This window comes from Mastacembelus armatus, chromosome 5, assembly GCF_900324485.2.
Source record: "Mastacembelus armatus chromosome 5, fMasArm1.2, whole genome shotgun sequence".
Lineage (NCBI taxonomy): Eukaryota > Metazoa > Chordata > Actinopteri > Synbranchiformes > Mastacembelidae > Mastacembelus > Mastacembelus armatus.
The window spans coordinates 515,224-530,235 of NC_046637.1; the positions used below are offsets into that span (position 1 = coordinate 515,224).

At 46.7% G+C, this 15,012-nt stretch overlaps 1 protein-coding gene across 1 annotated transcript in view; it reads right to left on the reverse strand.

Moving 5' to 3' along the window:
* Positions 1–11,919, reverse strand: part of grm7 (glutamate metabotropic receptor 7) — a 164,148-nt gene extending 152,229 nt beyond the window's left edge. Inside the window, exon 1 of the mRNA XM_026306234.1 lies at positions 11,407–11,919. Within this exon, the coding sequence (XP_026162019.1) occupies positions 11,407–11,919 (513 nt within the window). The remainder of the gene's footprint in view (positions 1–11,406) is intronic.
* Positions 11,920–15,012: the final 3,093 nt, after the last annotated feature.

Here is a 15,012-nt window from a genome sequence, read left to right on the forward strand (position 1 = left end):
AACACAAATGCCAGTGGGACTCTGAGGGACTCAGGAACAAGTTTTACGTGTTAAATGTTTTGAGTACAAGTTCTGAGTCTGTTTGAGGTGAAGGAGCTGGAACATAGTGCAGAGTATTGGAATAAGAGTCCACAGTCCACAGACTGTGTCATTCAGGAACAGGTGGAGGTTTGCGAGTCGTCTATTTTAGATTTGTGTCGTACTTGTGATTTTCAGTCTCAAATGTCTCAGCAGCTGCTGGATGAAACGTGGTTCAGATGTTGGATGAACTGGACTGAGTTTGCTGTTCCCCTGACGTTCTCACAGCCTCACAGAACCTCCAACATGGCTTCGCTCTGCTGTGAAACATGGATTCTGCATTTAGCTCTGGACACTGATTCAGTGAGGTTTTTCAGCGCAGAGATCAGAGGACGCAGTCCGACTGCAACCTGCTACATGATGTCTGCTGACATGAGGTCTTGACCCAGAGATGTTCGCACCACTCTGCTTTCTCATGCATGATGATTCTTCAGCTGGAGGAGCATTTGTCCTGACCCTTGAATCCACTACTGTGCTTTGCTGTGTTTGCAGTAACTAAGACCACGCTGCCCTCCAAACAGTTCCAAGCATTCATGAATAAAAACATGGCAGTCACTGTGCTCCTGTCCTCTTCGCTCAGCACTAGAAACATAAAGGAACTCTTGAATACTGGAGGTCGTATACAAATGAGCTCCTGTTCTAATGAGAAGGTCAAACAACTTCAGGTGAAACTGTTCAGTTTTACTTTCTCTGGCAAATACTGATGAACTCTGTGATGAACTGACCACAGGTCAGTTCAGCTGCAGATCCCACCACGGACACGTTACTGAATGGGTCTATGGGCGCAGGGTCAGGGGTCACAGTGTTTAGAGCTGCTATAACAATCAGTCAACAAGATGCAAAATAACCACAGAGAGAAAACGAACTATCAGGGAGAGACACAATATCACTAGAGAACAGACACAGAACCAGCAGAGACACAAATCAACCACAAGGAGACTCAACACAACAGACTAAACCACTACGGCTTTCGGTCTAGGGCTGCGTCAGTCTTGGCACAGGCTGAATTAGGGCAGCACTACTGCATACTGGTTCGTGTTAAATCAGTCGGACCCTAAGCCAGAACACAACTGGTCCCCACAGCGGCTGCAGCTGCCACAGGCTGACCCTCTGAGACAACAGAGGTATCACTTTGCCAGGCCTGACGTATTTTTGAATTACATATAATTATTACCGTTTTATTATTTACATTGACAGGGGCCCTGCCAACAGATGGTGACAGGCTGGAGGGTGTGTGTGTGTGTGTGTGGTTATTATGTGTGTTGTGTAAAATGATCAAAATACATGACAAAATGCTGCAAATGAGCAACTAGAACAGATCTATCATTAGGCTGTAAGAGCTGCACCAAATGAACCTGGACCTACATGCAAATACAAAAACACTGTGTTGACACAGGTTAATTCCACACTCCGAACTGTTTATTGTCTCGTCAGCCGCAATCACACACCCGCCACACATGTAATTACACAGCTGCTGCAGTGATGCTGGGCTCAGTTATCATCGTATCATGTATGTGACAGTCGCCCACCACCCGCTGGCACCGAACACACACTCCCGTTCACAGTCGTCACACCTCCCACTGCTGCTTTAAAGGACGTTGCTGTGTTTGTTGTGGTGCGACTAACATCTGCATGCAGGCTGCAGCGTGTGTGCAGTGTTGGTGACAGCTAAGGTGAAGCAACAGGCAGACTGGGAGCAGGAGGAGGAGGAGACGCTGCTGCAAGTGCAAAGAAAACCAAAGAACAGGGAGTTACCGTCATTTGTTCCTGATGGAGAAAAACAGGTGTCTTCCTGTTATGACGCAAAACGTGTTACTGCGTTAAATAAACACCAGTGGGGACATGACACCGGACAACTGTAGTCAAAGTCATGTTTGGAAACAAACCTGGAGAAATGTAGAGAACCAAAGACAGCCAGTTGAAGTTTTCGAAGTAAAAGTACTAATACCACACTGTAATAATACTCATGACAAGTAAAAGTCTTGTATTGAAAATGTTAAATAAGTTATGAAGAATTTAAAGTTTATTAAAATACTTATTATTGAATTTATTATTATTATTATTACTGTGGTTATTCAAATAGGGTTTTAGATTTTATTTCAAATATATTCGCACATTTACAGGCAACAGATCATCATGTCTGAGCCGTGAGAGTGAGAAAAAGATTTCAGTGATTATTCAGCTGCACTCCTGTGGCTGACTCACTACAAAATGTCCTCTCTCATTAATCGAAGCTGCTGCTGATTCTGTGTGTGTGTCACTGAGTCCAGATCCCGTCCAGAGACTGGCACCACCAATGAACGTGGTGAACCAGAACCTGGTTCAGCTTATCGGCCTGAGCCTCCATCGTTGTCCAAAAACTATTAAAAACAACAGTAAAATAATAAAACAGAGAAAATCTCTGGTCTTATCCTTTCAGTCCACTACTGGAGCAAAATGTACTTAGTTACTTTCTACCACTGGCTGTTTCACTGAAGTCCTAACTAAAGCAGATTCTTCAGGCAGACGTGCAGTGCAGCAGTAACCAGCTGGACTCGTGTCTCTCGGCCGACCTTCACCTGCTGACTGACTGAGCTGGAACGGCATCGATCCCTCTGCTAAAAAACTCCACTCTCAGGAGGTCTGCCTGGCCCTGCTCCATGTGTCCTGATATGCAGTACCCCGGCACAGGAAGCAGAACTGAGGCCTGTTCCCTGCTGTACTTTTCTCCCTGGGCCACAGAATCAGCCTCCACACATCAGCTGCAGCAGAAGCTGCTGAGAGCCAGTGACTGGGTCTGTCAGGCTGCACCGGTGTCGTCGGAGTCAATCACTGCCCTCAGTGTTTGCAGTCGCTGCCAGGCTGATGCTACATCCTTTACTCAAAACTGGGCCCAGACTGATCATCAGAATGAACCGAGATCATTTTATCTTAGTTTAGCGTGTTAGCATGCTAACACTTGCATATTTGCTGATTAGCACAGATTAAAGCTGAGGCTGATGGGAAAGTGAGTAGTTTTGCAGGTCTGTGGTTATAAACCCGATGATGGTGCTGGTCAAAGAATTAGAGGGTCAGCGGTTGTTCCAGTTCATCCTGAGGTGAACGTGAACATCTGGACCCTCATCCGACTGTGTTTCTGCTAATTCACTGGGAAACACAGTCGAGTTCAACTGTGTTTAACTCTGTCATGTTTTGCTCCAGTGTGACATCTGCAAAGCTCATTTCTGCACATTTACTGCATGAAATCCTTTGTGTGGAACTGAAACCGAACCTGAGGCTGCTCACATGGAGCCGGAGCCTGACATCTATGAGGCTTTTATCTGCAGTCAGATGTCAGATGAATAACAACAGACAGACTTTTCTGCCCCTAACACATGAACCCACAGGACTCTACATGCCTCACGAGGCTCTGAAAACACGGGTGGTCACCCAGAAACAAACAGAGGCCTGAACATCGGAGCAGGGTTTCTGCAGCGAGGACATATTTTCAAAAAACAAAAACAACACCAATTGGAAAAAATCAGACGTTTGGCTCTTGTCAAGCAGCAGAAAGAGCTTCAGTTCCTGAGTGACCATTTAAAAAACCCACAGGCCGGGAAGTTCTACAATCACATTCAGACTTTAAGTACATTTTTAATAAACTCAAGGCAATTACTCCTGCAGCAATGTCAGCTAATGAAATAAAAAGATAATGGCCAGTCACAATGCCATAGAAATTGTAATGAGAACTTCCCTGCTGCTTCCTGACTGGGCCTGATGCACAAACACGTCGTGATCCCTCTGCAGAACCTCCTGCCTGTGAGCTTTTTCATACATGCAGTACACACCAACTCAGATTCTCCAAACTCGCAGCCTCACAAACTCATCATTAATACCTCGTTTCAGCCGGTCCTGTAGGAGGTGTGTGTCCGTGATCGCAGACAAACCTCACATCCACACGCTTTTACATTTAATTTGTCCCAAAGAGAAAATTCTAAATGTAAATTCAAACGAAAATTGTTCCCTCACCCTGCAAATCCTTAGTTAGTAATTTAAGATGCTTAAATCTATGTTTAAAGGATTCGGCCCTGTGGTGACAGTTTGTTTGCTCAGTGAACAAAATAGATCTGAGCCCAAACCTGCGTTAATGTAAAATCACTATCAACAAACTAAAAAGAGGCTTTTTAATCTGAAAGTGCACCAAAACACAAAGGATACAGTCCCAGACCCTCAGGAGCTTGTCTGTCGGTGATATTTGGCCCCGTGTGGCTGAGTCTACTGCAGCGATTCTTTTATACTTAGCAAAGACAGCGAGGAGAAAAAGCTTCCCAAGCAGCTGTGAGAGGCTGAGGAGCAACACAAAGACGAAACAAGGAGAGGAGCAGCCGACAGTGGAGCCGGACTCTCCTGGGGGCCCCATTAATAGAATGCAAGGTTGCAGCTTTGTGAGGCGGCGGCTGGACTCAGGGTCGAAATCAGGATGGAGGAGAGAGAAAACAAGGAGAGACAAACCCGAGAGCGAGATCTTGCTTTGCTGCTGCTTCCTGCAGGACTTCAGCTGGTTAACTACTGGAAATTTAAAACAGCTGGTTAACCTACTTAGATTTAGGACGTGTTAGCACACACAGTGCAACTGAACCTGTTTCACAAGCACATCACCTAAAGAATAATGAAAAACTGTTCATACTCTTACTGCCCAGATAGAAGATATATAACACTTCTTCCTAATGATGGAATTATTAAACTGCTGTTTCCCTCAGAAACAAGCTGTGAATGCCATCCGGCCATAAGTTGATCGTTCCAGCTCCAGCAGCTGCCGAGCGTTCACAGAAACCTTTCAGAACAAACGTTTCTGCCTTCACCGGTTCTCAAACAGGATTTATCACTGTTGTAAATTTCCAGTACTTCCTTGGGCCTTTTTGAGGGAGCCACAGAGAAATTTTAAGACCTGCAGATTCCCTGTGTCTCTTATTATTTGTTTTTCCAATAAGGCAGCAAAAACAGTCAATAACAGAGAGATGGGCTGTGATATTGCATGGCGAATGATTTGTTAACAGCAGCTGCATTAACAAAACACTGTGGAACAAAAATTTTGGATGCTACTTTGAATTTTGCCTCAGAAAGAGAGGCTTTGCAAATCATTCATATTTCTAAATGATTAATAGTTTTAATCAGTAATGTAGAGGAGCAACTCTGCCAGCAGGTAATCAATCAAGTGAGACAGGATCTCACACCCTTCACACACATTACAGGAAACAGGAGCTTCATATCCAGCAGCTGTGCTGAGGGTGTTTTTGTGTTTACGTTACTGACTGTTTCCCTTCGGAGACTGGATTTGTCTTTCCTCCACACAGGGACCACCTGAGTGTCTGGAAGCTAATGAAAGACAGACACTGGGAGGCCCAGCTACAACCAACAAGTGTAGTTCTAAGGAATCAACATTCGTGTTGTGGCGCCTCAGTGAATATAAAAAAGGAGTTAAGAGTCTGTGGAGGCCAAACCTTTACCCAGTGCTGTGAAATACAACATTGGTCTGGACTGTCACTGAGCTGCTCCCCGTCCCCGCCTCACATGGAGCTGCAGCATATCCCAACATGCACCTGGACACATCAACAGTCAGTCAAGTAGGACATGGACACAGACTGAGCGACAAACCCAGTCACTTTCATAAGAGCAGCATGAAGGCCCTTTACGCTGAGTGACTGTGGCTGCCCCAGGAGAAAATTGTCATTTGTGCTCTCTGCAGCTAAAAGTGGGGAACTGAAGAGGCGGCGTTCTTTAGCACAGACAAAGAGCAGCAACCAGGGTTAACATGGAGTAGTCATTTCCAACATGGAGGAGCTCTCTGCAGCTAAAAGTCCAACTGCCCAGTCAGAAAAGTCTAAACTGTCTCAGAAACTGGAGCAGTGAGAGGAAGCCTGGACTGACTCCAGCACCAACCAGGGATTCACCCTGCAGGACCTTCTCTCTGTGAGCCAACACATATTTAAATGAGTCATTATGAGACTGTCAGGTAAATTTCAGTCACAGATGATTGGACTGAATATTTTTAGCGTTTATTTTTTAACCGGCCTACCCAGTATTTATGCTGATGTACCCACCGGTCAGCAGTATTATGTGAGCGGTGCTTGACTCAGGTCTGATATTTAGCACAAACACAGTTGCCTGTTTTTCTCACTGAACCGATGCTCATTCACAACCAGGATGAAGAGGTGTGGACAGAAATGCTGGTTTCTCTCCTCAGCCTCGTTTCTTACACTTTAACTTCAGGATCAGAGAGAAGCTGAAACGTCCAGCTCATCATGGCTCACAGTGAGAGACTCAGCCTGAGTCACTGGGTGACTCCCTCAGGTCTGACAGTAAAGACAAAGTCAGTAAATAGAACTATTTGTTTCTTACAAACAGAAGGGAGTAACAAATGAGAGGCTAAATTACTGATATGTACCAACATATTATCTACATTAATGGACTGTCTGTTGTCAAACATCATGACATTCATGCATATTAAGTGCATGTACCCAAATATCTGCTGCAGCTGATTTATCTCCACAGACTGAAACCACAGCAGAGTTTGAAACGCAATGGCTGAGAATCTGCAGCAAGTGAGCGAAATACTAATTAATTAAAAGGTGTTAGACAGTTGCAACCAGCTCCATATCAAACCAACAGTTCAAAACCCAAATGTCTTCAATTTACAGCAGCATGGAGATCAGCAAAAGCAGCAAAGTCACGAATTAAAGCAAAAGGAAAATGTGGTTTTCCTGCTTCAACAGCAACAATTAATGTTTCCTGAAGCCCAAAGTGACGTCACCAAATATTCTGACCAGGTCTGAGCAAGAGTCCAAAACCTGAAAGGTATTTCTTTATTGTCGTGGTGACAGTTCAATAATTCAACAACAGCAACAAACATTTTTTGCTCTCAGTTGCTCTGCAGATATCAAACCAGCTTTCCTCAGGTCAGTTCACAGAAACTACAGCAACAGCAGCATCTGCAGTTTAAGTAAATATCTGCTAAATAAAGTTACCTTAAGAAATTCTGTGGCAAAAATCAACTAATGCACTTCCTGCAGTGTTTCGACACTGGCCACACATATTGGCCCCATTTTTGTCAGTCGATGTTCCCAGGCAGCCCTCCGTCTTTGCTATGTACAGTTACTATGGTTACAGTCACCTCCACCTTTGCTGTGTACAGTTACCATAGTTACAGTCACCTCTGTCTTTGCTGTTTACAGTTACCATGGTTACAGTCACCTCCATCTTTGCTGTGTACAGTTACCATAGTTACAGTCACCTCCGTCTTTGCTGTGTACAGTCACCGTGGTTACAGTCACCTCTGTCTTTGCTGTGTACAGTTACCATAGTTACAGTCACCTCCGTCTTTGCTGTGTACAGTCACCGTGGTTACAGTCACCTCTGTCTTTGCTGTGTACAGTTACCATAGTTAGTCACATCTGTCTTTGCTGTGTACAGTTACCGTGGTTACAGTCACCTCCGCCTTTGCTGTGTACAGTTTCCATAGTTACAGTCACCTCCGTCTTTGCTGTGTACAGTTTCCATAGTTACAGTCACCTCTGTCTTTGCTGTGTACAGTCACCGTGGTTACAGTCACCAACGTCTTTGCTGTGAACAGTCACCGTGGTTACAGTCACCTCCGTCTTTGCTGTGTACAGTTACCATGGTTAGAAGTCACCTCCGTCTTTGCTGTGTACAGTCACCGTGGTTACAGTCACCTGTCTTTGCTGTGTACAGTCACCGTGGTTACAGTCACCTCTGTCTTTGCTGTGTCCAGTCACCGTGGTTACAGTCACCTCCGTCTTTGCTGTGTACAGTTACCATGGTTAGAAGTCACCTCCGTCTTTGCTGTGTACAGTCACCGTGGTTACAGTCACCTCTGTCTTTGCTGTGTACAGTCACCGTGGTTACAGTCACCTCTGTCTTTGCTGTGTCCAGTCACCGTGGTTACAGGCTCAGTCCCATTTAGACCTGAACACTTTTGAGTCTGAATGTTGTTGATCCTCAGACTACAGACTGTAGATGAGTTTAGTCCATAAACCTGTTCCTTCCAAGAGGCTCTAACATCAGACAGAACGTTCCTTAAGGGAAGATGCTTCTTATTGACGGCAGCAACAGGTCAAGCAGCTGAATCAGCATCTGAACAGCAGAGATTTGGTTTCACGGATCAGCAGCTGCAGGTTGTGGCTGAAGTATGTGTACACCACATACTGCAGGTCAGACAGTGAGACTCTCAGAACATGGCAGAACAGTCACACGGCTCGTTCTTGGTGAAGTGAGTGGAAAAACAATCCTGAGCCTACGTGTGTTGTCTCTGCTATCATCAACATTAATATTGTCACATATGGTTGAGTCATAAAAGAATGCATGCACCTAATGGACTGTAGCTTACATCTCACTCATTAACTCCCATCATCGCTGATAAAAACAACACATATCGCACCATGTTTTATGTTTTATAATCACCCAAACCCACCTGCCGCTAATTATCTGAGAGCGACCCCCACCCTCACAATTAAAACCAACAGCAACACTTTGTTTTGCTTTTATATGAGACATGGGGAGAGGACGCATTTTTATTTTGCTCTTCAGCTCGCTAAAATTTATGGCTACCTCTGTGGGTATACTCCATAATGTGCAATGATGGGGGGAGTTTAATGATCCTGTATCTTCCAGTCAACCTGCACCTGTGCTGAGTGTTACGGCCTAATGAAGCAGGCAGGGGGGGGGGGGGACAAAAAAGAAAAATGGGATGGAAAAGACTGAGAACATGAATGTGGCTACAACTCTTTTCATCAAGACTTAATATGATGATGATGATTTGCTTGGTTGATTGTTTTGATTCCTTCAAATGGCTTTTTCTGAATGAATAAAAAAACAGAAATACTGAGGTGTCCCTCATATATTCCAAAGAAAACACATCCTCACATTCAGCAGATTTTGGCCTTTTTGAGTAAATTTATGACTAAAACATTTACTGATTACTATTCTGTCCACTGACTAATCAATAAGGCATTTTATCATGCAGCCTTTTCACAGGATGCTGTGAACACAGCACAACGCTCAGGTCTTCATTACTGTTTCATTAGGAGTTTGATTTGCAGTAATTCCCTGTGTTTTGTGATGTGATGCCTCTGTCAGCAGGACACGTTCATTACTGTGTGTTACACGTCACTGCAGGTGGACAAATCTCAGGGCTGTGGCCTCCGTTTAGACCCGGTTCGGTTAAAATTAGACGACTGCTGTAACTAAATCTGACGTCGTACTGGCCGGGGATGGGGGGGGCAGTCCAGAGAGCGAGGCCTTAATGTGTTCATGATGCGACTCCGGTGCCAAATCGTCCATTTAGGAACATCAGGAGGGTAACGAAGTGAAACCAGCTGTGGAGCAAATGACTTTCTATCACAGGGGGAAATAATTTCCCTCCCATTTCATTTCGTTCTGTGTTGTGTTGGAGATTCAGCTTAATGCCCCCCGACCCCACAGCCCCACAGCTATTCTCTTCAACATCTCTACACCGGCCGCGGTAGATTAATTGGGTATGGACGATTATTAAATGCTTAAAATGAGGTTTGCTTCCTGCCATGTTATTTAGTCAATATTAGACTTGTTCCCCCACTGGGCAACTTCAGTTCACTATCAGGAGAACCTCAACAATCCTGGACACACCTGAAGATAAGGTGAATCAATAAGACTTTTACCTGCAGGTCCATGTGCCTCCACACAGCTGCCGACAACAAAGCAGCATTTTCGTGCTGTGTCCTTTAAAAGAATTCAATAGGAGAAAAACTTTCTGCTCCCACAGTGAAGCTGCCTTTCAAGGGCTGTTAATAAAAACCAGCACAAACCAAACTAATCCCACTAATATTTCCATGACCCTGGACGTCCCGAAGAAGCTGGGAGTTTGGCGCCTGCATCAGCAGTCACGTCATGTGTGATCCCTCATTTACAGCCTGGATAAAACACGAGCGCACAGACACACACGAGGCTTGTTGGAGGTGAGCACCCCTGTACCACCGACAGCAGGGCTGCAGCTTCAGCTCACGCAGCACTGGGGCCGGGATATGAATGAGTGATGTAAGCTTTTGTGTAAACACAGTGAGGAGCACTGATAATATTTCTGCTCCCAGTCTGTGATGGCTGTGTTTATACTGGGGGTGGAGGGTGAATGTGATAGTTGTCGGTCTGGAGGAGAGAAGGGCTGCTTCTGTCTGGGAAGAGCAAAATAACCAGAACTATAAACTGGATGACGTGAAAGTGTAATGCAGTGACAACTTGTAATTGAATAAATCAGAAAAGTGGATGTGGGGATGAATGACCTGTTAACATGAGCCGACGGGAGGAGAAATAAAGAGCTGAGGGCTTTGAGTTGAAGCGGCAGCCTGTAATTGGGAGACGTATGCAGGGTCTGAGCGGAGCTCTGAGGGTATTAGCACCGACGGAGAAGGGGAGGATTTGCCCAACAAGCAGCAGTAACGGCAGGGAGGAACGAGAGCGGAGTGACAAACGGCAGCCGGAGCAGGGCAGCATTCACACCTGCATTCACGCCTGCATGTCTTCACTTCCCTGTGTCACCTCGACCTCCCAGAACCACCAGAGAAGGTGCGGGTCAGCCAGAACTGCCCAGCTTCCCTTCCATTCTCCTTTATTTACCCAGGTACAGAGAGCTGAAACTAGATCCAGTTCTCAGGAGAGGGTTTGCATAAAAACAGTCATAGATTAAAAACAGCTCATGTCTGAGGAAAAGGAAAAGCCTGTGAATGTGTCTGTGCAGAAACTCTAACGTCACTCAACAGGTTTTGGACTAAAACCACCAAACTGGACGTGAGCTGTAACACAAGCAGCATTTTTAATGGATGGTTTGATCCACATCATTTAGACCTGGAAGGTCCTGCGCTGTGCCTATAAATGCAGCAGGAGGAAACATCTGAGCCTGCCAATCTGTGATGTCAGTGTCTGATATGTGGGGGCTAAATCTTTGATCTGAAAAGGAGCAGAGCAGCCACACAAACACCAAACACGCCCAGTCGCTGCTCCAACCTCTGCACTAATGTGTCAACATGTGCCAGATTCATCACAGTCCCTGGGCCCGCTGTGCCAGCCTGACCCAGCCTGGTCACACCTCACACTCAGAGGCTCTTCCACAGGCTGCAGCCAGCGCAGCAGCGAGGGGGCCCCGCTGTGCAGGAATCCGCTTCAGACTGGACGAAGTGCAGCGGAGACTGGGGGGGGGGGGACAGGCCGCAGCGTCTGGGGCTGCGTGTGACATGTGCAGTTACATAAGTACATGCGAAGCTACTGTTAATGAAAACGCATCAGAGGCCAGAGCTCAGTCACAGGTGCGGGCTCAGCTCCTACCTGGAACAGGCGCAGTATGTTGGCCACCATGATGGACACCGAGCTGGCCGACGCTCCGATCACCCCCACAACTTTCTCGGGCTTGACAAACACCGGCGGCTCTCCGTTGGTGCAGCGCACATCCGACGTGTCCTTCTGAATGAGCGCCTGGACGAAAGTCAGCGACTGCTCCAGCGCGTAGGTGTCCCGGGAGCAGGTGTCCAGGATGCGGGCGCCCAGGGTGACGTTGGGCAACAGCTCGTCGTCGCCGTTGATCTGGTCCAGGGCGTACATCATCGCCTCCAGCCGGTGGATGCCGTTTTCCTTTTTGATGTCCCCGCACGGCATCCCCGGGACCCCCCTGGCGTGGACCGGGAAGAGCCCCCCCAGCGTCACGTCGCCCTCCACCCGGATCGAGTGCGGCGCGTAAATCTCCTGGGAGCCGGCCAGGTCCAGGAAAGCTTGAATCATCCACACCACCCGGAATGTGAAGCAGGCTTTTAGCTGGGGGGGAGTATCGGGGTGTCTGCCCATGACTGGGGCTGTTCTCCTCCCCACGAACAGTTCGATCACAGCAGCTCCGCCACGGAGCCCGAGCGGAAAAACGTAGAACCGCTGCACGGTGCGGGGCACTTTTCAGGAGAGTTTTACAGATCCAGCAGTCCAGCTCATTCCGGTCCTCGGTCCGGCAGAGGAAATAAAGGCAGGTTGTCACACCGCTGTAATTCCGCAGGTAGAGCCTTGAAGCAAACCGAGCTCAGCCTGATTCACCAACGCGTTTCCCCCCGTGCGTGGAGCCGCGGCCGCTTGTTGCGTGAACAGCCATTCCAGGATCTCAGAGCAGAAGAAACAGCGAAAGCTGCACCGGCCGCTCACGAGGGGCGGCGAGGCGCGTCCGTTCCTACGCGCTGCCCCGCTGCTCCGCGTTTGGAGACGTGAACAACCCAGCCCACGTTCGGCACTGATGTCATTCCCAACAATAACATTCGCTGATCTGCTCACACCTGCGGGAAACGCCAAGTGGGTCCGGACTTTCCTCGAGCCTCAGAACAAAACGTGAAGAAGGATTTGGCGATAAAGCGGCACAGCACGCGCTGGTCAGTGCGCTAAATAACTGCGCTCCGCTGAGAGCCGAGCCGCGCGTGACAGGCTCCTCATCCCTCCCCCGGGTCCGGTTCCGGGTCCACCTGTCCGGGATCCGAAGCTGCGTGAAAAAGAAGCCGAGCTCCGCGTGTCCGCGCTGCAGGTGTCCGAGTACCGCGAACAGGAGCGAGATCCTCCTCGGTCTGCTCACTGAGGTGGCGGAGCAAACCCCCGCTCTCTCTCTCTCTAACTCCACCAACCCTCTGTCACGCACAGACACTCACGCACTCACACGCACACATTCCACCCACGCGCGTTCGTGTAAATATCCATGAATTCCGAGCCTGTTGTTGTGAATGAAGACAGGAAGCCTGAGAATCAAATGTTGTGATCTCGGTCCAGAAACGCACTAACTGGTTTATCACCTTTGCGTTTCACGGATTCTCCTGATTCTATGAGGATCTTTATGAGGCTGGTTTCGGTTTGTGTCGCTGGACTTTTATTTGTTCGTGCGCAGCTTTATGATCCTTTGAGCACCTGTCACTTCACACCTGCAGCCTGACCTGTGCCATGAATCACTGCTCCGTTTTCTTCCTTATAGTCAATATTCATTCAGATTCTCCAGACTGGGAATCCGTGATATTGATCCGTTCACACATCCACTCCCTCTCTGTCCGTGCTGAAGATGGATCCGTCCTCAGGTCCCCTCATTTAGCGTTTTTCTTTCATCACATTCAGGTGATGAAAGGGGGGCAGCACGAAGTTCAGTCCTGGTTTCTGTCGGACACGAACACGGGACGTTACTGATTCTGCTGCTACATCACACTGCGCCAACCTTTGCTCAAATAAAAGTACAAATACCACGTCCTAAGAATACTCCAGTACAAGCAAACGCATATTCTCAGATTAATGTAGCTACAGTATCTGCAGTAAAAGTACACAGAAGTATTTCAGCTTCGTGTAGTTAAAGTATCTGCAGTAAAAGTACACAGAAGTATTTCAGCTTCCTGTAGTTAAAGTATCTGCAGTAAAAGTACCCAGAAGTTTTTCAGCTTTGTGTAAAGTATCTGCAGTAAAAGTACACAGAAGTATTTCAGCTTCCTGTAGTTAAAGTATCTGCAGTAAAAGTACACAGAAGTATTTCAGCTTCCTGTAGTTAAAGTATCTGCAGTAAAAGTACACAGAAGTATTTCAGCTTCGTGTAGTTAAAGTATCTGCAGTAAAAGTACACAGAAGTATTTCAGCTTCCTGTAGTTAAAGTATCTGCAGTAAAAGTACACAGAAGTATTTCAGCTTCGTGTAGTTAAAGTATCTGCAGTAAAAGTACACAGAAGTATTTCAGCTTCCTGTAGTTAAAGTATCTGCAGTAAAAGTACACAGAAGTATTTCAGCTTCCTGTAGTTAAAGTATCTGCAGTAAAAGTACCCAGAAGTTTTTCAGCTTTGTGTAAAGTATCTGCAGTAAAAGTACACAGAAGTATTTCAGCTTCCTGTAGTTAAAGTATCTGCAGTAAAAGTACCCAGAAGTTTTTCAGCTTTGTGTAAAGTATCTGCAGTAAAAGTACACATGAGTATTTCAGCTTCCTGTAGTTAAAGTATCTGCAGTAAAAGTACACAGGAGTATTTCAGCTTCCTGTAGTTAAAGTATCTGCAGTAAAAGTACACAGAAGTATTTCAGCTTCCTGTAGTTAAAGTATCTGCAGTAAAAGTACCCAGAAGTTTTTCAGCTTTGTGTAAAGTATCTGCAGTAAAAGTACACAGAAGTATTTCAGCTTCCTGTAGTTAAAGTATCTGCAGTAAAAGTACCCAGAAGTTTTTCAGCTTTGTGTAAAGTATCTGCAGTAAAAGTACACAGAAGTATCCTCAGCATGTCACCCCATAGGCTGAAGGTGTACTGTGTTTTGTTGTATAAATACTGTATTACTAGACAGCGTGACCAGTTTTTACTCCATGAACCCACAGAACATGTATCACAGAGGAATCAGAGCCTGAGTACTACATGAAGTACTACAGTACTGGGTCTGTCTTCGTGACTTTGCTCCTGCACAGAATAAACATCACCTGGAAGTGCGACTGACTGTGAGGCGCCGATCAGCCGCCGTACGTCAACGTTCAATCATCACTTACTGGCAATTTTTCTATCAATGAAAGGTCACGCAGGCTGAGGGAGCCGCTGGCTTCTCACTCATGATGCTAATTTAATGCATAACTTAAGTCTGGATAAACGAGCCCTGGAAACGTGATTAGGTAGCTGCTTCTTGATCAGCTGGCTGACATTTCAGGGTGTAAAAGGAATAATACCCATAATTAATCACCGACACCGTCGGGGGAAGGTGCAGCAGCTCTCCTGGCAGATCTGGGCTGCAGTCAGACACCAGGAGGAGCTGGAGAGAAGCTGGAGGTGTCCACCTCTGAGCTGAGACACGTCTTCCTGCAACTACGTCAGCAGGTTGTCCTGGACCTTTGTGGCCTGACGTGCATTTACAACTTAAAAACCCCCTGAGGTCAGGCACAGGTCAAACCAACCTTCTGCCAGACGTGAGCA